Here is a 25,110-nt window from a genome sequence, read left to right as displayed (position 1 = left end):
GTGTGTGTGTGTGTGTGTGTGTGTGTGTGTGTGTGTGTGTGTGTGTGTGTTCTCACGTTCTCTTGGTTTGAAGAGTAAACCAATTGTAGCCAGCTGCAGAGGGAAATAAAGGAAGAGAGGGCAGAATGCATTGGAAGGACTGGGACAGCTCATGGAACTCAGCTCATGGAACTCAGCTCATGGAACTCAGGGTTGAGCATCTAAGCCTCCAGAAGGATAGAACCAGGGCGTCTGAGAGCGCCTTCCTCCCCCACTAGAGTGCCACTGTTCAAAGAACCCCACAACCTCTCTCTCACGTCAGAAATCTTAATTTCCAGAGATGAAAGCTTGATTGCCCTGGGTGCTACCCTTGGGCCAGTGAGCCTCAGTGAGGGGAATGGGACCCAGAGTAGAAACTAGACCCCAGAAGCCACCCCTGTGGGCTAACAAAGGCAGTGCCCTGAAAACAGGGGCTAGAAAGTTCTCACTCCTGAGAATGCCCAAACCCAAGTGGTTACCATCTGCGCGAGTCAGGACTCCTTGAGGGCAAAGAATAGACACTAACTCAAACTCACTTAAGCTTAAAGGAAAAGTCGTTGTTGTTTCCTTTTAAGTTTATTTATTTATTTTGGGAGAGAGAGCAAGGGAGAGAGAGGGAGAGAGTGTGAGCAGGGAAGGGGAAGAGAGAGAGAAGGAGAGAGAGAATCCCAAGCAGGCTCCATTGCCAGTGCAGAGCCTGATGCAGGGCTCGATCTCACGACTGTGAGATCATGGCCTGAACCAAAACCAAGAGACAGACAATTAACCACCTGAGCCACCCAGGCATCCTTGAAAATGTATTGGCTTTTATAAACACACTGTAGGAAGGGTAGAGGTACAGGTAGCCCTTGGGAGGATGGGACCTGAGGTCTAGATCTTTGTCGGAAGTCTCCCTATGCTTTCCTAAGCTTCTCTGCACATCTCTTCACATGGTGGGTTCATATTCTTGGGCTGTCTTCTCTCTGAGGCTAGACCCAAGGAGCTCTGGGCTTAACTTCTTTGTTTTATTCCTGAAAGGATTGCAGTGGGGAGAATTTCCGGAAAGTGTCTAATGGCCTGGCCCAGACAATGAGCCCATTGCTGCGTTAAATGTTTTTGGAGGGTGCCAGAGATGGTGGTTGGTCCAGCTGGGTGGGGAGCCAGCGTGTGTGAGCAAGGGCTGTGATAGATGGTGATGGTCAGGGTTAGGATTAGGGTTGGCCTGTAGGAGGGGCACTTCTCTAAAATGAAATGGATCTGTCCTCAGAAGAGGTACCCAGGGGTACCCTTTCTACAGTGACACCATTGCATCTTCCTGCTCTTTCAAGGACTCAAAACTGGACATTATACTTGTTTATGTGGGGAAAGGAGGATGAGAGCAAATTAAGAAGGTCGATCATACTCCGTTTTCGATGCCTGAAATTAATCAACTTGTACAGAATTGATTTTAAGTCTTTTGACTGATAAGGCGATCATCCCCAATACGTTAACAGTAAAATTAGCCACAAGGTTTGTTGTTGTTGTGAGATTCGTGAATGGTTGTTCTGTTATTTTGAACTTGAATGAGCTGAAATGCTCTTCTATTTTATTGTCCCTGAATTGTTTGATGTGTGGATAATTATATAGATATTGGGTTTTATTTGCTTACTCATTTCTTTCGTTCCTCTAAGTACTGCTTTAGTTTTGGTTGCAGTTGGAGAAGGTTGAAAAGGCTTCTCAAATATTAAATTATCTGCAGCGCATACAAAACTGTATCCTGGCTTTGGACTAGAGCATTTTTGGTGGTTTTTTTTTTTTTCTTCAAGTTCTTTGAAACTACTTTTAAAAAAAAAAAAAAACGTACTTCAAACTGCCTTTCTTAATATGGAAAAGAAAGCTAATTATAATATAAATTATACCCAACCAAGCCTTACTTTCTGTTGTAGGATAAGTTCGTTACTGAGATAAAAAGGGAATTTCGTTGTGTTTTGGAGCACTATGTTATTATGCATATTGTTGTTTTCTTTACCTTGAAGAGACGTACTTTTACCCTTTTATGAAAATAGAGAATTGTTTCTGGTTTCAAAAGTAATAAGTACTCATGGTAAAGCATTCATCCTCTCTTGTTTTTAAAGCTGTTGTGGGTTTTGTAAAGACTAAATCGTTATTAGTTAACCACTATAGAAGTCCACACAGCCATTTGTTAGGGTGATATAATGGGAAACTGAAGACATTGTTATGTTTTTGTATTAATCAAACTAAAATTAGGGCATTTCCAGTAAGAACTGCTTGTGGTAGGTATTCCTAGCCATCAGCACAGGCAAATTAATTTTTTATTTCCTTTCTCCACCCTATCCAAAAAGCCACAGTTGGGGCCCGGTTTTCCATCTGTTCTGCAAGTGTGAGTTGAGGGGGCCCACAGGAGGGCTCTGGATCCCGGAGGGGAGCCAGACTGAGCCTCGAACGCAGCCCGCAGAAGCTAGGCAAAGGCAGAAGTTAGTCAAAGCACTAGCATCACCCAGAGGCCAGCGGTCCTGCAGGGCAGGACCCCAAAATTTAAAGGACTGAAGCAGACACAGACCGGTACTGGGCCGGTTCACCTCCGACCAGAAGCCACTTGCATCCTTCCTGCGGCGGTAGAAACCGGTTGGCCTACGAAACTGTTCTAGTCTGGTGTGTGGTCAGACCTGAGGGAATGTGACCATTAAGTGGCAATTAGCCTGCCTGGGGAGGAAGGCCAGGGAACTATTTGAGGCTAATGGCCGGGCAGCCGAGCCCAAGTGGACGAGGCCAGCAGCTACAGAGATGGTCCCTCACGGTGGAGTCAGATGGGCAAGGTGGCCAGAGGGAAGCAGGTAGTCTACCTCAGTGAGAACGTCCCCAGAGTGCCCTTATCTCTCAGACTGTGGGAGAGGGAACTCGGATAAATGCTCGAAGTCTAGAATTGTATTGACAATGCATTCACTTTTGCTTACGTGAATAAAAACAGCCACGTCCAGGGACAGAGCACAGCTTTGAGATCCAGCACTACTGGGTTGCATCTGTGTTTTAGGTGAGTTCCAGTTACTAGTAACATAAGAATAAGAGATTGGATTGAACCTTCCATGGAAGCCCAGTGTCCGGAGGTTTCTTTCTTTCATTAGGTTCTTGCTTTTTGGAGTATACAGCGTGTTACGGTTTCACTGAAGGGTGATGTTTTTCTCTAAGCTTATAATTGTACGCCTCTCTTAACAGAAAATGCACTGGCTTCAAAATCTGTCCGATCAACTTTTGGAAAAGGAATCAGACCTTCCCATGTATTTACACATTTTTAAAAGAGCTTCTTTGGCCCCTTGGGAAAATATATATATATATATATATATATATATATATATATGCAAACTTCGACCATGATGCTCACTGCAGCTGTGAAAATATTCCACAAAATATTGGCATTCCAGAAAATATTGGCATGAACTTGCACCTTATCCCCCTTGCAACTTTGTAAATTGTAACTAGTTTGTCCCAGGGCGGAGAGGTGGAGTGATTTGCTGTGATTCTCAACTAACCACTGAAACCCGAGAATGGAGCCATTTCTGAATCAAATTCAATCATAAGGAGCATTCGGTTTTGTTCAGTAAACTTATACACTATTCACCTTCTCCAGAAGGCAGATGTACCCTCTTAGAAAAGAAGAATCCTACACATTTAACATCAGTACCCCCAGGCCCGCTACACCGCACCTCCCTCAAGGTACCCACACCCCAGTTCTCTGACACCATCCCTTAGCGGAACACCCGATAAATGGAATTCTGTGTTATGTACGCTTCTGCCTTGGGCCTCTTTTACTCACCATTTTCTTTGTGATATTCACCCATGTTGTCATATAGAGCTTTAGTCCGTTCATGTTTACTGACGTAGAGTATTAGAATGTATGCCCATATCACACTCTATCCCTCCTATTAAGGATGGATATTTTAGATTGTTTCCAGTTGGAGGTTATTGTAAATGATGCTACTCTGAACTCCCTTTTACGCGGCTTTTAGAGCAAATACGTACATTTTCACATTGGGTGCGAACGCACAAGTAAAATTGCTAGGTCATAAGGAGTGTTCAGCTTTAGGATATACTGTTGTGTCTCCTGAAGAATTATACCAATTTCCACCCCCTACTGGTGGTATATGAGATTTCCAGTTCTCCGCATCTCTGCCCACCTGCCTGATGTCGACCATTTTCATTGTAGTTATGCCCGTGGGTATCTAACAGTAGCCCATTGTGCTTTTATTTTGATTTCTCTGATGAATAATCACACTCAGTCCCTTTTCATATGTTTATTGGCCATTTATATATCCTCTTTAGTGGAGTGCCTGTTTTTCTTTTGACCTTTGTTGTTGTTGTTGTTGTTTTTACTGGGTTGCTTGTCTCTATTGGTGACCAACTGGTCAGATATCTGTACAGTATGGCGAATTTCTTTTCCCATCTGATGGCTTGCCTTTTTACTCTATTGGTGTCTTTAGGGAAAGAGAGGTTCTTAATTTTAACCTAGTCCAATTATCACACTTATGTTTGTAATTTTCTGTGTCCTGCTTAAGATATTTTTGCCTACCGTAAGGTCATGAAGATACTCTCTTATGTTTGAGAAGATTTAGTATTTGGCTTTTCTAATTTAGATCTACAGTCTGCTTGGAATTGATTTGGATTCATCTTTGCTCTGTAGGGATACCAGATATGCTCGGCACCGTTTATAGGGATTATCCTTTTTCCATTCGCTGAAGCATCAACTTGGTCATAAATCAAGTGACTGTGATACTCTCTATGTATATACTCTCCACTCTCTTGCCTATTTGTCTTGATGCTAATACCACCCCCTTATTTACTTTAGCTTTGTAATAAGTCTTGAAGTCAGGTGGTAAAAGTCCTCCGATGTTCAAGTATTTTAACTCTCCTATTTTTGATCCTCTATTAGCTTGTTAGAAAGTCTTTCCCGGGCGCCTGGGTGGCTCAGTCGGTTAAAGGTCCGACTTCAGCTCAGGTCATGATTTCCCCACGTCGGGCTCTGTGCTGACAGCTCAGAGCCTGGAACCTGCTTCAGATTCTGTGTCTCCCTCTGTCTCTGCCCCTCCCCTGCTCGTTCTTTCTCTCTCTCTCTCTCTCAAAAATAAATATTTTTAAAAGAAGTTTAAAAAAAAAGAGTCATGGGACGCCTGGGTGGCTCAGTCGGTTAAACATCCAGCTTCAGCTTAGGTGGTGATTTCGTGGTTCGTGAGTTCGAGCCCTACTTCAGGCTCTGTGCTGACAGCTCGGAGCCTGGAGCCCTCTTCAGATTCTGTGTCTTCTTCTCTCTCTGCCCCATCCCCTGCTCATGTTCTTTCTTTTTCTCAAAATAAACATTAAAAAAAAAAAGCTGTTTAATAAAAAAAAGCCTTTACAGATCATTTAGTGTTTACCCAAGAGATTATAACATGCAGCCTTGATTTGTGAGTCAAATGCAAATTAGTACCTTTACCATTCCCTGGGAATAGTGAGTCATTAAATGAAATTCAATTCTACATATATTTAAAGCCCACAATAACTTATTTTTATTGTTTTATAATTAACATACATTTAGGCTTATCCACATGTTTATCTTTTCCGTTCTTCATTCCTTCCTGCAGTTCTATTCTTCCATCTGGCATCTCAATTCTTTCTGCCTAAATTAGTCTATTCAGTGTTTCTTTTAGCATGGTTATGCTGGCAGTGAATTCTCTTGGTTTTGGGTTTTGTTTTCTTTTTTTTGGAGGCGGGAGGTGGAGGGTGGGGAGAATGGCTTTATTTCACTTTTGCTTTTGGAGGATATTTTTGCTAGGTATAGAATTCTTTGTGTCCTTTCCTTCAGTATCCCTGACCTGGATTTTTGCCATTTCTACCTGCCCACAGTGTGTACTAAGTCAGTGTAACCAGCTTGATCAGATAACAGTGAGTTTCCAGATTTCATATTTGTCAAGCCAGGATGACTATTTTTTAAGATATGGATAATCCATTGGTATAGGCTTTTGGAGGGCATTTTGCAGAATATATGGCTGTCTAAAGTGCACATTCTTAGTATTCTGGGCTTCTATCCCAATTTTAGTTTACTCTAAAGCGTATAATCGCACACGTGTAAAAGTGAAAATAGTGATAATAATAGAAAACATTTATAAAGCTCTTATGATCTGCTGGGCACCATTCTAAGTGCTTTGCATATATTAAGTATCTCATAGCAACCCTACAAGGTGGGGGGGTGCTATTGTTTTCCCAGGCTTACAGAGGAAGCAAGAGAGGTCAAATAACCTGACCAAGGCCCTGTAGTTGATAAGAGATTGGATTGAGATTGAAAACCAGGCAGTCCAACTTCAAAATTGTGCTTTTAATTACCACTCTGTCCTAACCCTCCAGGATGTTTATTAATGCATTTAATAGCACACAACAAGAACATGCTAAATGTTCATCAATCAGATCTAGTTAAGTATAGTATTTCCATAGAGTGGAATGTTCTATAGCCATTAAAGGAATGCAGTTCTCTAATCATGAAAAGATCTGGATGGCATATTGTCGATGAAAAATGCAGGTTACAGAACAGCTTATAGTCTATGGTGCCATTAGTTATGAAATTGTGCATGTCAGGGGGTGGTTATGGATAGAGTCCCCTGCAATGCATTTTTAATAATGAGCCTGACTTGTTTTTGAGAAAAACAATAAAGCTATTTCTGTTTAATGGACAGAGACTGTATCTTACTCTTCCTCTATCCTCATATATTGCTTGGTATGTAATAGTCAGTTGAAAATAAAAGCACATGATGGCTGCTGAATCATGATGGATGAATTACTAAATATTTGAGCTCTATTATTATTTACATGAGGATTGAGGATTTCCTAGAAGGAAGACTTTAGACTTTATTGTCATGAATGTTAACTCTTCTTTGGGAATTTGCATGTCTTAGTGTTTCTTTCTTGCACTGTCTGCCCCCCACCTTTTTTTTTTTTTAAAGAAACAACACTTAATTTTGGCAATAAAACCAATACATGAGTTTCAAAGGGCTTACTTCCTGCGTCCTTTTATTGTTTGGGCCTCAATTAAATTGGCAAACCGTTGACTAGAAAAATTCCCCTTAGTTGGTATAATCCCACCTCCCAAATCTGACTGAAAAAGGGAACTGAGTTCTCAGCAGAATTCATATCCATCCATCCCTTCTCTGTGGTGCTGTTTCAGAAGATGAAACTCACCTCAAAGAGTTTAGAGCTGTGCTGGCTCAGGTTGCCCTTAGAGAAGAATAGCGCTTATTTCACTGGCCGCAAAGGGACTGTTTATCCATTGCAGCTGTCAAACTGCCTGAGAACTGGTCTTATTAACAAAGTATGTCCTTCTGGGACATGAACGTGAACAGGGCCACAGCAGACAGATGCACAGGAGTAAAGGGGCTGCCTTGAATCCTATGCTCTGAAAGTCAACATAAGGTCCAGAATTTAATTTTAATCTCAAAATGCTATTGAGGTCTGTGTTTATGTATGTCCGTGGGAATGTTCCTTAAAACATGCTCAATTCAGGGGCGCCTGGGTGGCGCAGTCGGTTGAGCGTCCGACTTCAGCCAGGTCACGATCTCGCGGTCCGTGAGTTCGAGCCCCGCGTCAGGCTCTGGGCTGATGGCTCGGAGCCTGGAGCCTGTTTCCGCTTCTGTGTCTCCCTCTCTCTCTGCCCCTCCCCCGTTCATGCTCTGTCTCTCTCTGTCCCAAAAATAAATAAAAAATGTTGAAAAAAAAAAAAAACATGCTCAATTCAGAAAGGAAGTGAATACCTCATGTATCATATTTCTTTTTTTTTTTTTTTTTAACGTTTATTCATTTTTGAGAGATAGAGTGCAAGCTGGAGAGGGGCAAAGAGAGAGGGAGACACAGAATCCGAAGCAGGCTCCCGGCTCTGAGCTGTTAGCACAGAGCCCGATGCGCGACTTGAACCCGTGAACTGTGGGATCATGACCTGAGTTGAAGTCAGATGTTTAACCGACAGAGCCACCTGGGTGCCCCTCATGTATCATATTCATAAATGCACACAAGGCTTCCTGTAAGTGCTGCAATTTATTTGATTCTTTAAAAAAAAAAAAAACCCGAAGCCTCCACAAAATTATTTCATACGCATTGATTGATGGCACAATTTGGTTTCCATGCCATACCTCTGAGCTCTCGCCACGCTTGTGCAAAGGATCACCCGTGTACCGCAATCTTATGCCTCATTGTATCCTGGATCTCACTTCTCCATTTAATAAAGCTACATAGTTTCGCCTTCTCACTTGGCATACACTTAGTGGCAAGGAAGCGATAATCCTGTAATTGAGATTGTCCAGCCTCATCAAGGACACCACATGACTGTATTTGACATCACTAGGACGGTCTGCAAAGCAAGACCGATATTTTTCAAGTCTCTCATAATCTCCAGTTCCTACTGGGATGCAAGGGCCACAGACCGTGCCCTCCAGAAGTTCTATTTTGCACAGGGAGCCAGGACTCAAGGGTTCAGGCCAGCATTTCCTAAGGTCAGTGACGGACTGGCACAGATTTACTTTTCCTCTAAATATGAGCACTAGGTCAATAAAGAATCTTCAGATCTTTCTCTTGTATCTGGTTCTACACACAAGAGTTTCTACATCAGACTATCACCTTAGGACTTTCAAAAGCTATAGTCTCACCTTTGTGTGGTACTCCTATGATTCCGAAATCGTACTCTTCTGCATATTTCAAAAAAGCACTCCAGAAGCTCTGACCTGCTACATTCACCATGAAAAGCCCATGCTGGCCTCAGGGATTTTTAGCAGGGTGAGATGGTATTGGGCTTTCATATTGTAGTCCCCTGACCAGCAGCCTCAGCATCACCTGGGAGCTTGTTAGAAACGCAGACTCTCGGGGTGCCTGGGTGGCTCAGTCAGTTAGGCACCTGACTCTTGATTTTGACTCAGGTCATGATCTCATGGTTCATGAGTTCGAGCCCCGCATCAGGCTTGCTGCTGTCAGCACAGAGCCCGCTCTGGATCCTTTGTCCCCCTCTCTCTGCCCCTCCTCTCTCTCTGCCCCTCCCCTCTCTCTGCCCCTCCCCCCTCTCTGCCCCTCCCCCTGCTTGTTCGTTCTCTCTGTCTCTCTCAAACTAGAGAGAAAGAAAGAGAAAGAAAAAGAAAGCAAAAGAAAGAAAGAAAGAAAAAGAAAGGAAGGAAGGAAAGAAAGAAATGCAGACTCTCCAGCCCCACCTGGACCCACTGAATCAGAACCTGACTTTTAGGAAGCTTCCCAGCAGGTTCTAATGCAAGATACGATTTGAAAAGCACCGAAACACCCTACACACAATCTCCCAGCAAATATGGGGACAACGCCAATTAAATTTCAACCTGCATGGGCCTGTTCAATTCTATTGCATTGAACATGACTTTCTTCTGTTCTCTTCTTGCTCAGAGGCCCCTCTGCCCACCCAGATTGGAGAAAAATCACTTAAATGTTTGACAGTGCCTTTTGTGTCTTGAAGCAGACGGTCCTTCCCTATAGTTTCATTCTTACAAGCTGCTTAGCAGTTGTCAAAGATGATGTTATAACCTGTCTCGAAGCTTGTTTGATCTAATGTCATAATCCTGTTGACCCGCCTAGCCTTGTGATTCATCATAGTTAGAGCTGTTCATATTAATGCGAATTATGGGTGGGGAAATTCTGTCTGTTTCACGAAGGTCTACTGTTGGGACTTGTTCGATTCTGTGAAGCCAAGACAAGCAGATGATTATTTCCTAACTCATGCTGTATATGGACTAAAGTTTAGACACATATACCTAAATATATTTCTAGTTAATATTGATATTGTAAAAAGCATGAAGTAGTATCTTATAGTGTCATCACATTAAGAAACATTAACACCTGGGGGCGCCTGGGTGGCTCGGTTGGTTAAGGGTCTGACTTCGGCTCAGGTCATGATCTCACGTGAGATCTCACGTGAGATCCGTGAGTTCGAGCCCCGCGTCGGGCTCTGTGCTGACCGCTCAGAGCCTGGAGCCTGTTTCAGATTCTGTGTCTCCCTCTCTCTCTGCCCCTCCCCTGTTCATGCTCTGTCTCTCTCTGTCCCAAAAATAAATAAACGTTAAAAAAAAAAAATTAACACCTGCCCTGTTCGCTTGTTTAGCGAAGCAGTGAATATACAACATAAAACAAGAAAACCATTGTTGTTTGTTGTTATATGGAATGTACATATTCAATCATCCAAGATAATTAGTCACAGGAATAACCATTGAAATAATTACTTACTAGACAATAATTTTTAAATGGGAAAATCATAAGTCTTGCCCACATATAAACTGAGTCAAAGATTTTATTCAACTGATTAATTAATGATGGAGCCAGCAAGGTATAAGGAACTAAGTACTTACAATTTAATAAGTATTACTTGGAGACTGCTGGGTTATGTACAAAACTGGTTACTATCCTACAAAGTAACAAACTGTAACCTTTGGGGTTATCATTTCCGCTGGACAGAAATCTTTTGCACCTCTGCCAAATGAAAATCTGTCAACTCGCCTGTCACTCCGTGAAGTCTGAGACCTCTAATCAGTAGTGAACGGGGCACTGTTCTTCTGTAATCCTTGGATGGCCTTTTCCCCCATATGACATTGAAGTGAATTTATTTTTGGCAGCCTGGGTGGCTCAGTCATTAAGCATCTGACTTCGGCTCAGGTCATGATCTCACAGTTCTTGAGTTCAAGTCCCGCTTTGGGTGAACATGAGCCCTGCTTCAGGTTAAAAAAAAAAAACAAAAACAAACACGAGCCCTGGGTAAGCCCCACTTCTCTCTCTCTCTGCCCCCTGTGGGATTCTCCCTCTCTCTCTGCCCTTCGCTCTCTTGTGCTCGCTCTCTCTCTCTCTCTCTCTCTCTCTGAAAAAAGGTTATTTTTTTTGCCTCATGTCCAAGTTTTATGTAACTTTTCTTAACACACTTACAGAAAACCATTTTCTGTTAAAAATGTCAACATAATTTCTAATGGAGGTTTAGATGTGCTCACTTGGAAAGTGAGCATTTATTTTTAAATTGCAGAAGGCGAAAGCTGGCATACTTTCTTCTCCCTCATCAGTGACTCCTGAGCTTAGTGAGTATTCAAAAAGTCCTCCTGGGGCCCCCCCCCCGGGGGGCTCAGGGGGGGGAGCATCTAACTCTTGATTTCGGCTCAGGTCTTGATCTCACGATTCGTGAGTTCAAGCCCTGTCGTTGGGCTCTGTGCTGACAGGAGTCTGCTTGGGATTCCCTCTCTCTCTGCCCTCACCCCACTTCCGTGCCCTCTCTCTCTTTCTCAAATAAATAAACTTTTAAAACGAACTGAGAAAAAACTTAAGACGTCTTTTTCCGGGCTTTCTCTTTATGGCCATAGATTTCCATGCCTCATGATCCTTAGTCCTAGATTTGTGCTTGGGTATCAGGTGGTGCAGACAACAGTCATGACACGGCAGGGAGGGGCATCAGTGACGGAGTCCCCCCCCGCCCCCCCAATTCAAAGAGCCGTGAATTTCAGGACATTCTACTGCTTCTGCTCACACCGTGTGGCAAGGTAAATCTGCTTTTGCTTGGTCCCTGTGAACAGTGGTGGGTTTCAGTAGGAAATTAATATTTTTCAACTTACGCATTCCTTCTTTCTCCTCTATACGTATGCTAATCACATAACATGCAGGTTTCTCTCTGTAATCATATTCATATCCATGAACAGTGTTGCCTCCCTCTTTCCATTTGGCTTTTACTGAATCTCATCGACATTATTCTCAGAAATTGAATTAACTGTGGGCTAGCGGGGCAACGAGCGAGTATTCCGAGGGCGTTAACTAGGAAACCTTGATCTGTCACTGAAAATTATTTGCTAGAAGATTTGTAGGAGCTTGGGATTTTTTTTTTTTTTTCTAGTTTGTTTTTCATGTCAGGGTCTGCTCGCATTGAGAGCATTCACTGCACGTACAAAGAAATAGGTCTTGGCTTTTACTCTGCGCCTGGCTTCAGCTCGCTCTGTGAAGGCGGCCAAGGGCAGAGAGGGCCCTTCACATTCTCTGCGGGGGACCTGGCGGAGGGGAAGATGCCAGAATCCCGGACCCCTCGGCATAAATGGTTCCAAGATCTGAATGCATTCTTTCCTAACAATTGAATGAATGGGTTTGTTCTCCCCACTTCTTTCTAGTTAGCTAACCTTGTGTTGTGTTGGTCTGCTCAATAGCATTCTTCAGCGAAGATGTTTGGAGATAGAATGTGAATTTGGCCCAGTGAGCTGCATATGGGAATGACATGTAGGGTCCGAATTCACAAACGCTGGCAGTTCTCAGGGTTGGGGCCTGTGGCTGAAATATCTAGAGATGTTCACCAGGAGGCGTGTTTCCCTTTGGCTAAGAATAAAAACACGATTTTTATGTGTTTTCTATAAGCACTCACTGAAGTTCGCCCCGATGCTTGGGCTAGCTTGATTAGCATTCTTTCCTGAACATTCCAGATTGCCTGTCTTTATCATCGTTTTCTGTAATGAGACACAATAAAGCTCAAGCTTTTATCTAAATACTCAGTTTTATAAGTGAAAATGAGAATAGGGACAAAAATCATCTTTCTGCATTGTAACTTTGGAAAATGGTAGTCCCCTGTAATTTTTTTTTTCCCAAGTAATTTGAAAGGTTTTGCTTAAACCCAGGATGGTAAATTAAAGATTTATTATATTTTCAAACAATGTGCTCGGATTCAAACAATCCTGGCCATGGAGCTTATGTGCCTTTATTTTAAATGTTACTTACGTCGTGGGGGAATGATACGTTGAGCGTCCTATAGATGCGTGGGGGGTTTCATTTTTTTGGCGTGATGTGAAAATTTATAAGCATCAGTTAAGTATTTTTTCTTTTCAGCTGTGTTGACACATTCTCATTTTAACATCCTGATTTCTTCACCTGGATTACTTTTTCACTATATTAAAATGATAGGTGTTGACTAGAAAATTTACAAAATACCACAAAGCGTGGAGAAGATAATCATCATCTGTGACATGCAAATAGGAAAAAAAAAAAACTACTTTTAACATTTTAGTTGATCCCTTCTGACATTTTATCCATCCATGCAAGTATATATTTATATAAATCTAGGACATCCTTTATGGAAAGTTTGTATCCTGCTTGATATTATCTCACTTACGGGTGCTTTGAAACCATAAAAAATACGGCTCCTAAGTGTATCTTCTCAAATGTAAAATGTTCATGCTAGGTTATTAAATAAGAAAGCAGTACATGTTTTTGTCTTAATACAGCATGCTTGATTTGCCTCTTTCCAATTCTTTATTGTTACAATGTATGCCCCAGTCCTTGTGCTATGTTTGCTTATTTCTATTTTCGGATTGTTCTATGGTGGGGCATGTGTTACTTAGTTGACTTGATTGGTTGTGAATTGAACCGATCCAATGAGAATCATCCCTATACGTGGATCTTTGTGAACGGCTTTATTATTTTCTTTGGATTTTTTTTAGAATAACTTCCTAGGAGTGGAATAATTGGGGCAAGGCAGTGAATTGTGTATTTGTTGTGCAGTTTCTAGTCTAATTATATATGTTCTATGGAAAGACGTTTGGTGGGGATTTTTTTTTTTTTTTTTTTTTTTTGCAAAGTAAGGAATGTCTATTCTGCCATTTTTGCCCTCATGTCCTTCCCTCCCATGCTTTGTCACCAGCTCTTTTCCTGATCTCCCGTGGCAGTCACATCTCCCTGTAAGTCACCTGCGCCCTTCCCTCTCTTCTCTCTACCCTGCCTGTCAGATCCACCTGCTCAGGACAGCTTTGTCCCAGAGCTGGCTCCTGGCTCCCCACCTCTGCCCTTGTGCCCTCGGCACTGACCCCTGCCCACAGCCCGTCTTCGCCTTTCCAGAGACCTGGGAACTGTTTTCTCTCTAGCCCCATGTGCTGTGCCAAACAGCAGAGGTTCCAAAGAAATCACCTGCTCGTTTAGAATTTTCCAGAATCAAAACAGCAGATCCAATTCTGAAATGGAGATTTTTGTCAGTTTCTATAGTTTCTGCGAACTGAGTAGCTCGGAAAAATTAACACAAAAAGTTGTTCCTGAATTTTCAAGCGTTACAGTCCTTATTTTTAGAAGCTGTTTAGGATAATTTTATTACTAGAGATTTAGAGCCCCGAATTAGAAAGCTCATAAGCGATGGTTCAAGTATTTTCCTTATAAAAATAACAAACCGTCGTTATTACAACATCACCTTTTATGGCAGAAAATCCAACTGTGTTGGCTAGCAGGGAGAAACCTCTATGCCAGCAGCCACGTTGGCTGAGATTACCGTTGCCTCAAACGCTAGGGCTGTGAACCAAGAGAGTCCACTCTTCCTGAAGCATTGGAGACGAACAGAATTCATTTGTGAAGAATATTCCAACCAGATGTCTGGGAATTTGGTAACTGCAGTTACAGAAAAAGACAGAAGGCAGGCAGGCGGGCACGTTTTCTTTTATGTGTTGCAACAGTGGGTATTAACGATTTTGGACATTCAGGAGAAGAGAAGGGCCCGCATGTGCTATAGGCCAGGCTCTATGCTCGAAGTCTGGAGACCTAAGAGAAGCTTGCTGATCGGCGTCTTTTAATCAACTCAGGGGAAGAGTGTGCAGACATATGGCCGCAGCAAAGACAATATGAAGGAAGGGCTTCGGGAGTGATTTGAAGCAAGGGCCTTCACATTCAATTCAGGGAGGGTTATTTCCAACGGTGGTGACACACGAAGATATTTGGGAAAGGAAGTGGCTTTTGAGCCGAGCCTTAGATGAACTGACATGGTCTGCAGAGACGTGGTTCAAGTGTGCTGTAGATAAAGGGAATGCAAAAAGCTAGAGGGAATAGATTGCACTGGGCGTGTTTGGCGAAAGCGAGCAGCCGCCTCTGACCGTAATGGAGAGTTCAAATGGGAAAGCAGTGAGGGAACCCCCGAGAATGGTAGACCGATCAAACCCATGGCACATAGACTCTGGCGCTCAGTCCGGAGGCTAGTATTTCTCCAAGTTTTTACCTCAGCATTGTGTCGGGTGTTAAATGCAGGCTCCTGGGCCACACTTGCATCCCCTGCATTTGATAAAATCTGCATTAAAATTTTTTTTTTAATGTTTATTTCTGGGAGCGGGGCGGCGGGGGAAGGAGCAGAGGGAGAGGGAGACAGAGGCTCCGAAGCAGGCTCCATACTTTCAGTGCAATGCCCAATCCGGGGCTCGAACTCACGAACCATGAGATCGTGCCCGGAGCTGAAGTCTGGTCCTCGACCAACTGAGCCACCCAGGTGCTCCTGACGTCTGTATTGTAATAGTCTTCCTCAGGGATTCCAAAGTGTTCATGTTCCACAAGAACATTGGAGAACATTTGCTATTGAAACAGCCATCAGGGGGCGCCTGGGTGGCTCAGTCGGTTAAGCATCCGAATTCAGCTCAGGTCACTATCTCGCAGTCCGTGAGTTTGAGCCCCGCATCGAGCTCTGGGCTGATGGCTCAGAGCCTGGAGCCTGCTTCCGATTCTGTGTCTCCCTCTCTCTCTGCCCCTCCCCCGTTCATGCTCTGTCTCTCTCTGTCTCAAAAATAAATAAACGTTTAAAAAAAATTAAAAAAAAAAAGAAACAGCCATCAGGAAGGCGGTCGGGAGAGTGGGAGGCAGGAGGTGACGTGAAGGTTTGACCTCGGGGTGGTGACAGCCGGAGCAGGGATTTGTGCCGGGGGAGGACTCCGCGGAACACGGCAATGGGAGCTTATGGGCAGCGAGGGGAGGGAGCGCTCAGTGTGGCCAGCAGGACCCTGAGCTTCTGGGGCCAGGGAGACTGGGGCGAATCTCCCTGAACACCCACAAGATCACTCCAAACCTCTAACACCCTGCACACCTGTGTATGTCCCCACCCTGAACAGAAATATCCCCACAAAATATTTCTGGGGTTTCAGAGGGAGTCTCCCCGGGGCGCTCCAACCAGTCTGAGCCCCCCTAGCGCCTCCTTGGGGTGAGACAGTATGGTGTCCCTTGCTCCCCGCCTAGGTCAGCAGGTTGGTCCTGCCTCCTTGCCTTCCAGGCTCAGCAGCTCGCAGGTACCGGCGGTCACTGCCCCGTAGCTCGTCTAGGAGATGCTGTGGCTGCTGAGTCCTGCCCCACCAGGCCCCTCCCCCACTGGTCTGCCTGTCACCAGCGTCTCTTCAGCTGCCCTTCCAGGCTCCGCAGGTCTATACCCAAGATGGATCCAAGGGCCAGAGTGAATGAGGCGGGCCCTCTGCCTTCGTCCTGCCAGGTGGTCTCACCAAGGGCACTGTGGCCAACAGGTACGAGGAGGAATGGGTTCTTCCCATTGGAGCGCCCTCCGCCAGAGGGACCTCAAAACAGCCTTCTTCAGCTCTGTGTTTTATACACTGAGGCAGAATGACTCTCTTCATTCTCTCTGACTCCTTCAGAACGCAGATGGGACTTTGGTGGGGCTGGCCGGGACATCATTTGAGTGGTAGAATCTTCTCTTCCCCACTGAGAGTAAAGGCTTGTTTGGGGTGTTTGAGTTCATTGGACCTGGGTCTCCTCCTTGCCTCAGAACTGTGTGTTCCTTTAAGACTTGCAGACGAGATGCTCTCAGTCCTAAGGTGACATCTTAGCAGGCCATCTCCCCCTCCCCCCCGCCACCGTTTACCACGTATGCCCAAATCCCCATGGAGGACACAGCTGGGCTCACCTGGGATCCCCACTCCATCTGGGAATTGAAAGGCAGATCCTGTTTGGAAGAGGAGACGCTGAATTATTTCACTTGAATTTTTTTAAGGAGGCAGCACGTTTACATGATAAAATTCAGAAGGCACACGAGGGTGTCCTGTGAAAAGTCTCCTTGCCCACCGTGTCCCCCGCCATTTAAGTGGACCTGTTTGCGTATTCTGGGAAGAACTTAGCTGTATATTCTCCCATCTTTTTAAAAATGAAAATGGCAGCATGTTAGGCACACTGGCCTGCCCTGTGCTTTTAAAAATTCCGCGTCAGAGGGGCTCCTGGGTGGCTCAGCCAGTCAAGCGTCTGCCTCTAGATTTCGGCTCAGGTCGTGATCTCAAGGTTCGTGAGTTCGAGCCCCATGTTGGGCTCTGTGCTGACGGTGCGGAGCCTGCTTGGGATTCTTTTTCTCTCCCCTTCTCTCCACCCCGCCCCGGCTCAAGCTCACGCTCTCTCTCAAAATAAATAAATAAATAAACTTAAAAAAAAAAAAAAAAGTTCCATGTCAGAACCTCCTCACCCATTTCATAGAGACAGAGTATTCCGTCGTGTGGCTCGACCGTGGTTCGATCTAACCGGTCCCTATAGGTGGAACTTGGCATTTTTCCAGCCTCCTGTTACCGCCAACACTACCACACTGGACAACTTGAAAATACACACCTCTTGGGGCACCTGGGTGGCTCAGCCGGCTAAGCACCTGACTCCAGCCCAGGTCACGATCCTGCGCTTTGTAGGTTCGAGCCCCGCGTCGGGCTCTGGGCAGACAGCTCAGAGCCCGTTTCGGATTCTGTGTCTCCCTCTCTCGCTGTCCCTCCCCCGCTGGCACTCTGTCTCTCTGTCTCCCCAAAATAAGTAAACATTAAAAAAAATGTTTAAAAAAAAAATACACACCTCTTTGCAGCTAGAGGCAGATGGATCCCTATGGCCAAGTCCCAGAATGAGACTGCGGGTCAGAGAGGTGAAATTAAAACTTTCTTCCCCCACAAGGGTTGTGCCATTTTGCACTCCTACAGTCGCACAGACAGGAGTCCCCTTTCCTTTCTACTGCTTCCTCAGCAGAATGTTTTCAAACTTCTGGGGTGAGGGGAGCATTCCCAGCACAGGTTGGGTGGGGGTGGGGGGAGGTGGGAGGGACAAGCCGGGAACCTGTAGGAGTCCAGACGTTGCTTTCCACACAGCCACAGACGCCCCACTGTGTTATTTAGTGAAAGCAACGGGGGGGGGGAAAAAAAACCCACCACCTTTTAATTTTTGGCTTGAAATGTGATTTGTAGTAACAGTAAAGTTGCCTTCGTTTTGGGTATGTGGCTCTATGGATTTTAACACCTGTACAGATTGGAGTTGGCCATGCACACAAAACGGAACGGTTTCTTTATCCCCCCAAACACCCTCCCCCCACCCCTCCACCCTGGCAGCCGCTGATCTGTTCTCTGTCACTAGGGTTGTATCTTTTAGAGGATGTCACGTAAATAGAACCATGCGGCATGTGACCTTTGGAGAGCGGCTTTTCCCCAATCGGAATTCCCTGGAGATTTGCTTCCAAGCTGTTGCATGCATCAGGAGTGTGTTACTTTTTATCGCGCGGAAGCATCCTGGCCAATGAATGTAGCACGCGTTCACCCGGTGAATGGCTTTGAGGTTGTTTGCAGTTTTGGGGGGGGGGGGGGGGGGAGGATTATAAACAGAACCGCTATAAACATTCACGTGGTGACTGTTCGGTGAACATAAGTTTTAATGTCTCCTCTGCCCAGTTTAATTTCCACGTACTCATAGGTTCAGGTATGTTTTTGTGTGCTTAAGAGGTGCTATTTCCTTTTCTGTAAACTCATTTCCTTTGCTCCTGTCTCTTTTTGCTTGTTGGTCGTTTCTATTTTAGCCCAGTTGGTGTGCGGGGCTGTCCATCTGGGTGAAAATGTCCAGCATTGGGCCAAGAGAAGCAGGACTCACGTTGGAGAGAGACCCCTGAAACCCCAGATCTGAGATCCCCACGGAGAGGCTGGAGGGGGGAAGCCAGTGTGTTATAGTCCCCGAGGGAGGAGACACATCAGGCTGGAAGACGGAGTCTGGAAATGCCCGTGTCTCGGATGCGGAAGGAGGAGGATGTGGAGAAAAGAGACTTCTTGGGGGTCGCAGAAAAGCCAGCGTGATGCAGGGTAACATTCAGAAAAGCTGAACATTAACGAGCCGCTGAATAAACACAGGGTACCGCCTTCAGAAGAAGAAAGAACGTCTCTTCCTGAGAACTCGAAGTCAAAATGAATCCTAGACAGCGGCAGGCCACACGCCCCGTACATAGACAGGGTTGACTCTAGGTGATGGAAACAGGGATCTTTAGTTCTTCTGCTTTTCAGCAGCTTTCAGATTTCCGGTAATGCCTCTGTAGTACTTTCTGGTGCCTTCCAGATTTTCCGATGCCTCGGGGAAAAATTTTGAGTTTTCAACTGTAAACTTCCAAAAAAAAAAAAAAAAAAAATCCTCGTGAAACGTTGTCGCAAAACCTCGGCAAGTTCTTCACTCTCTGAGTTGATGTGAGCCTCTGTTAATTCCAGTAAGACTTCGCCTTCTGGTGAATTTTGCAATGAGAACGCGAAGGGAAGGAGACGATGGGTGACATTGAGGGGTTAAAGTATTTAACATTTTTTTTTTATGTTTTTATTTCACTTTTGAGAGAAAGAGAGAGAGAGGCATGAGCAGAGTCGAACTCACAGACGGCAAGATCGTGACCTAAGCTGAAGTTGGACGCATAACCGACTGAGCCACCCAGGCGCCCCTTAAAGTATTTTAAATAAGCATTTAAGGAGGGAAGGAAAGGAGGGACCGAGAGAGGGGGAAAAAAATAATAATAAGGAAGGGGAAAGAGAGGAACAGAAGAAAGAAAGAAGACCACAGTCTAATATGTCCCAAAAGGAAGGATTGGTTAAGAGCAGCATGGAACGTCCACTGGCTGAGGTTGTCTGCACGCTGTTGGAAATTCCGTCTCAGAAGACAGAGCACGTCCAAAGTCTCTTCTCGAACCACCCCCCGTAAATGTACCTTAGAGGTGACAAAGGGCAGCTTGCTGTGTGCAGGGGCCTCCCCAGCACCTGACTTCCTCCTCCAGCCGCAGCCCCAGCGCCAGGCTGCCAGGAAAGGAGGACGCCCCCCTCTGTGAGGTTAAAGGCAATACTTGTGATAGAATATTAAATGCAAATAATAGAAGATCTAGGAAAAAAGCGGTCCGGGCTGTTCGTTAAGAAAACACGTAGCATTTTTTCCAAAGGACAGAAAAACTGGCAAATACATAACGTGAATAGCGCCATGGTTTTTCCTGTGGTCAAATTTGTACAACTTCCCATTTTTTACCACAGTGTAAGGGAAAGCAATGTGCAAATTGTCCTTTCGGCGTCAAAAGGACCCGACTGGACTCAAGTGATACCTGTCCACAGGGAAGCACTCGCTGGCTTACACCCTTCTTTTCTCTCCTCCCCACAGGATGTGCTGGGTGGCATCCTGGTCACCGCGGTCCTCATTGTCCTCACCTACCCCGCCTGGACCCTTATCGATCGCCTGGACTCGGCCAGCCCCCTCTTCCCCGTCTGTGTCATCGTGGTGCCATTCTTCCTGTGTTACAACTACCCCGTGTCCGACTGCTACAGCCCAACCCGAGCGGACACCACAACCATTCTGGCCGCGGGGGCGGGCGTGACCTTAGGGTTCTGGATCAACCACTTCTTCCAGCTCGTGTCCGCGCCCGCCGAGTCCCTCCCTGTCATTCAGAACATCCCGCCGCTCACCACCGACATGGTAGTTTTGGGTCTGACCAAATTCGTCGTGGGAATCGTGCTGATCCTTCTGGTCCGCCAGCTTGTACAGAATCTCTCGCTGCAAGTGCTATACTCGTGGTTCAAGGTGGTCACCAGGAACAAGGAGGCCAGGCGGAGACTAGAGATCGAAGTGCCTTACAAGTTCGTCACCTACACATCTGTGGGCATCTGCGCCACAACCTTTGTGCCAATGCTGCACAGGTTTTTGGGATTGCTCTGAACCTCAAATGGTTGGGAAGTAGCCCACTGGGCAGGAGAGCCAAAACAGGAAAGTAGTTGGGTGGGCAAGTTTTGACCATACGTTTTTCTTAAGAAAAAAAAAAAAAAAAGAAAAATCCCGAGTCCCATGTTTCTTTTGCTGACGTCTGCGATAAATATTGCTGCTGTGCGAAGGGAAATCCAGTCTCCTGGGGGCCAGTGGTCTGTAAGCATCATGCTGCAGGTGAAGCCAGGCTAAACCCATGGTCCGTTCTTTAAGGGTCCCCCCACCCCAGGGACCCTGGACCTAGTCGTGGGCTGGCAGGAATCGTGGCCTGGCTTGGGAGATCCGAAAGAGACAGGCGTGATCGGAGAGGCTGGAGGTCAGGCGTCTCTCTTCAGTTACGACCTTGCCCATGACTGAGTCTTGGGTCCAAACTTGGTTGGTCCAGAGAAGGGGTGTCACCGTGTAGGACTGCATTCCTGGGACAGGGTGACTTTGCTGTTGTGATCACGCTAGACTGTGCCCGCTTGGGTGGCAAGGGCGCTGCGGACCTCCCCGTGGAGCGATAAAGAGGCGGGGGCAACGCTGGGAGATGGTGGGCGAGAGCCTGTGTTCCTCCTGAGTCCCGCTCTCTGTGGGTGCACGTATTCAAACAGCATCGCTCCTCCTCGTCCGTGCGTTTTGCAGAATTCCAGGTAGCATTTCTACACTCTTCGGATCCAGGAAACCTGGATCCCACCTCACTTCATCTGGGCTTCTCAGAGTGTCCCGCTCTCTCCTGCTTCCCAGGGACTTGGGACCAGCACTCTGCCCATCTGTAGGTGGTTTTTTTTTGTGGCTTCCTTACCAACTGGGGAGGCCCTGTCAGCTGCCTGTGAAAGTGGATCACTAGAACAGATGAACTTAATCCCTCCCTGGGGCCTGACAAGGGGGGACTGGGCCTCCGGGGACATCACTCCTCCATTTCTCATCTACTTTGAGTAAACCTATTTTCTCACCTACTAAGTAGAATCGGGGCTCCCTCTCCATCTTCCCACCTCTTGTCTCTCGGCAGTTTTTAAGGGTAGTTAAGGCAAGAACAGGGTCGGCCTCTCTTGGGAAAACAACATGACTGAACGCAACACACCCTTTAAGCCTGTGTGTGTCCTCATTAGACTTAGGCGGGGATCTTATGCAAACACCGGCAGCTTCTCTCTGCAGGCTCCTCTTCGGTTCTTAAGAATTAGGAATAAGCAGGGGTGCCTGGTGGCTCAGTTGGTTAAGCGTCCGACTTCGGCTCAGGTCACGATCTCGTGGTTCGTGAGTTCGAGCCCTGTGTCGGGCTCTGTGCTCACAGCCTGGAGCCTGCCTCGGATTCTGTGTCTCCCTCCTTCCCTGCCCCTTTCCCAGCTCACACCCTGTCTCTCTCTGTCTCAAAAAGGAAATCGACGTTAAAAAAATTTTTTTTTAAAGAATAAGGAACAAGCATGCACAATTTCCTGAAAAGTTAGCATAGATGCATAGCTAAGGAAGTATCTTTCTCACTGTGGTACCCAAACCACTGAAATCAATGACTTGTGATCCCAACATGCCATCTCCATACACCTTCTTTGGGGGACAGTTAGCCTGCCTTGAACATTAGGCTCTTAACCTCTGCCCCCAGTGCGAAAACCTCAAGCCCCATTTGTCCCGATTGCAAACATCTCCCCTGGCCTTTCTGTTGGGATGACCTTTGCTGTCTGGCTTAGCGCTCCTGTCTATTAAGAAGGACTTTTTTTAGGAAAACGTTTTGCTTCTCTTTGAAATTCTCCTGACATTTTCCATAGTTAGAAGGCGGGGTTCGAAATGGCCTGCCGTTTGTTCTTACAGCAAACTCCGACCAGTATTTGTGGTACCATGATGGGGGGGAAATGGGAAAGGAAAGGGGAGGCCCCAACTTACGGGCCAGCCCCACCAGTGCAGTGGAGGAGGCAAGTCCCTGCAGCCCTGGATAATACTTATGCCAAGTGATTTTAGTTGATTGTTCTGGAGCTGGTCAGCAAAAGGATCAGGTCTTTCCACTTGTATCTTTTGAAAGGAGAGGCCATAATGGTTGTTGAGGCAGTGGGTACTGACACTTCACTCAAGTGTGTACGTGTAATTTTTAATGCTGTCCTTTTAAGTCCCAACAATAGGACAGCAATCCGCCGTATTAATGCATTTGAGGCTGTATTTACACAATTGGATTGAGGATGGATACGGTAGCTGTAGCCCATTAAATAATGACCCAAGGGCTTGTCACGGTTGGTCCCTTTTTGAAGTATCTTGTTTTGCAGCTGGAGAATAAAACGTATGCTGGGGCGCCTGGGTGGCTCAGTCAGTTGGGCGTCAGACTTCGGCTCAGGTCATGATCTCGCGGGCTGTGAGTTCGAGCCCCACGTCGGGCTCTGTGCTGACAGCTCGGAGCCTGGAGCCTATTTCCAATTCTGTGTCTCCCTCTCTCTCTGCCCCTCCCCTGCTCATGGTCTGTCTCTCAAAAATAAAAACATTGAATAAAAAATTTTTTTAAAAAGTATGTATATTGGTGACAACAATTTTAGTTTTTGAGCTCTTTTGCTCTGTGGCCTGGAATCCGGCAGAAACGGATTGGAAAAGTCACTACCTGCTTCCTCCTCTTGCTGGCCTTCGTCACTCATCTGACACCCTCCCAGGCAGCTGTCGCACACACCTCACGCGTGCCCCTTCAAAGAGCAGGCCCTATGGCTCCTTGGAGACATTTGGATTTTCTCTCTGGGGAAAGACTGCCCCCTGCTGGAATCGCCTCAGCGGTGGCCCAGAGCACCTCTCCTTCAGGCGACTTGGGGATTAAGAATTTAAAAGTCAAGCTCATCGCGATGTATCCAACATAGGCTTAGGACCTGTGGTCGGGCCAACCCTGCCTTTGGAAACCGTGATGCCAGAGTCCTCAGGACTCCTGGCACCTCTGGGAGGCAAGCAGAACATGTCTCCTTTCTAACCGTCCTCAGCCTGCCCCCAGCCCACTACCATTCCGGGCCGGGACCTCCAACCTGTACCGTCATCCTAAACAGCTGTCACTCCATGCTGATTTTGCTCAGACCTGCCCCACAGCATTATGCAGAAGGAAACACAGAAGGGACCTTGAACTCAAAACCCGCGAATGGCCGTGGCCGAAATCACTCTACAACAGGCCTGATGGTCGCACTGGTAACATGGGATTTTCTAGTCCTCGTCGGCAACTTGGGCTTCTTGAGTGTAATCAAAGCATGTGGTGTTTCGGGGCCATATGCTCCGGGTTTCTATTTTGGAAGGTTTCAGATGTCTTGCTCATGTAGTGTATGTAAATTTATTCTTTTTAAAATAAAATCATTTTTGGTTTGCTTATGACTTCTTGTTACATGTTTCAAAAGCTAGGGTTGTGCTCCCTTGGACTTTTTTTTTCCTGCTAGACCTTTCAGGGTTCATTGGACCGGAGTTGAAAAGAGGTGACAAAAATAAATGGCAGGCTCTAGAATTCTCTGTCGCTGTCGTAGTTCAATCATGTGCAGATGTTGGGGAGTGTCACGGCGGCCGTAGATGTGATTAGCAGGAAGTGGTAGGCGCACAAGCTCACATACCCTCCTCTGACTCCTTGATACTAAAAAGAATCTTTGGGGCGCCTGGGTGGCTCAGTCGGTTGAGAGACCGACTTCGGCTCAGGTCATGATCTCACGGTTTGTGAGTTCGAGCCCCGCGTCGGGCTCTGTGCTGACGGCTCGGAGCCTGGAGCCTGCTTCGGATTCTGGGTCTCCCTCTCTCTCTCTGCCCCTCCCCCGCTCATGCTGTCTCTCTGTGTCTCTCAAAAATAAATAAACATTAAAAAAATTTTTTTTTTGGAAAAGAATCTTACCATATTTGGAGACCAATGCCACTGTGAGTTGAAAGGTAAATGCTATCGGTGCTGCTAGTTAAGGTAACTACACGGTTTTCACGAATAAGTACCCTGCAGAGCCAAATGAATACGACCCTGTTTCATATCCACATCGTTACGATGATAGGCTGTGTCTTCACGCATCCCAAATACGCTATTTGAAATGGTGCAGAAAACTGCCACTCCTATTGGCAAGGCCAAGGCTAGGCGCCCGTTTGTACTTTCAATACCTAATACACCGGGCACCATGGATGGGCCTGCGGAGCCGGATGGACGTAATCCTGCCCTGTGGAGCTCTCGCAGGAGACAGGAGCCTCTGGCTCAGGGAATTGGAGGGTAGGGGCGTAGGAGCCCGAGAGGAGGGGGAGACGAGTTCCTGCTTGGGGGCTGCAGCAAGTCGAGGGGGGCTCCCGGGAGAGGCAGCACACGAGCCAGGCTTACAGAACAGATGATGTGATGGGAAGCAGATACCAGATGATACTCCATGGCGAGGGCGGAGCTTGCCAGAGACACGTCCC

The 25,110-nt window shown here is 46.2% G+C and overlaps 1 protein-coding gene across 2 annotated transcripts in view; it reads left to right on the top strand.

Moving 5' to 3' along the window:
- Window positions 1-21,086, top strand: part of SGPP2 (sphingosine-1-phosphate phosphatase 2) — a 108,153-nt gene extending 87,067 nt beyond the window's left edge. For both annotated transcript variants that reach the window (XM_049615845.1, XM_049615846.1), the window contains one exon: window positions 20,173-21,086. In XM_049615845.1, the coding sequence (XP_049471802.1) occupies window positions 20,173-20,724 (552 nt within the window). In that variant the 3' untranslated portion in view covers window positions 20,725-21,086. The remainder of the gene's footprint in view (window positions 1-20,172) is intronic.
- The last annotated feature ends 4,024 nt before the right edge of the window (window positions 21,087-25,110 follow it).

Source organism: Panthera uncia (genome assembly GCF_023721935.1).
Source record: "Panthera uncia isolate 11264 chromosome C1 unlocalized genomic scaffold, Puncia_PCG_1.0 HiC_scaffold_3, whole genome shotgun sequence".
In the NCBI taxonomy this organism is placed as follows: domain Eukaryota; kingdom Metazoa; phylum Chordata; class Mammalia; order Carnivora; family Felidae; genus Panthera; species Panthera uncia.
The sequence above is the reverse complement of the archived record's forward strand: the minus strand, read 5'-3'. Positions and strand labels throughout refer to the sequence as shown.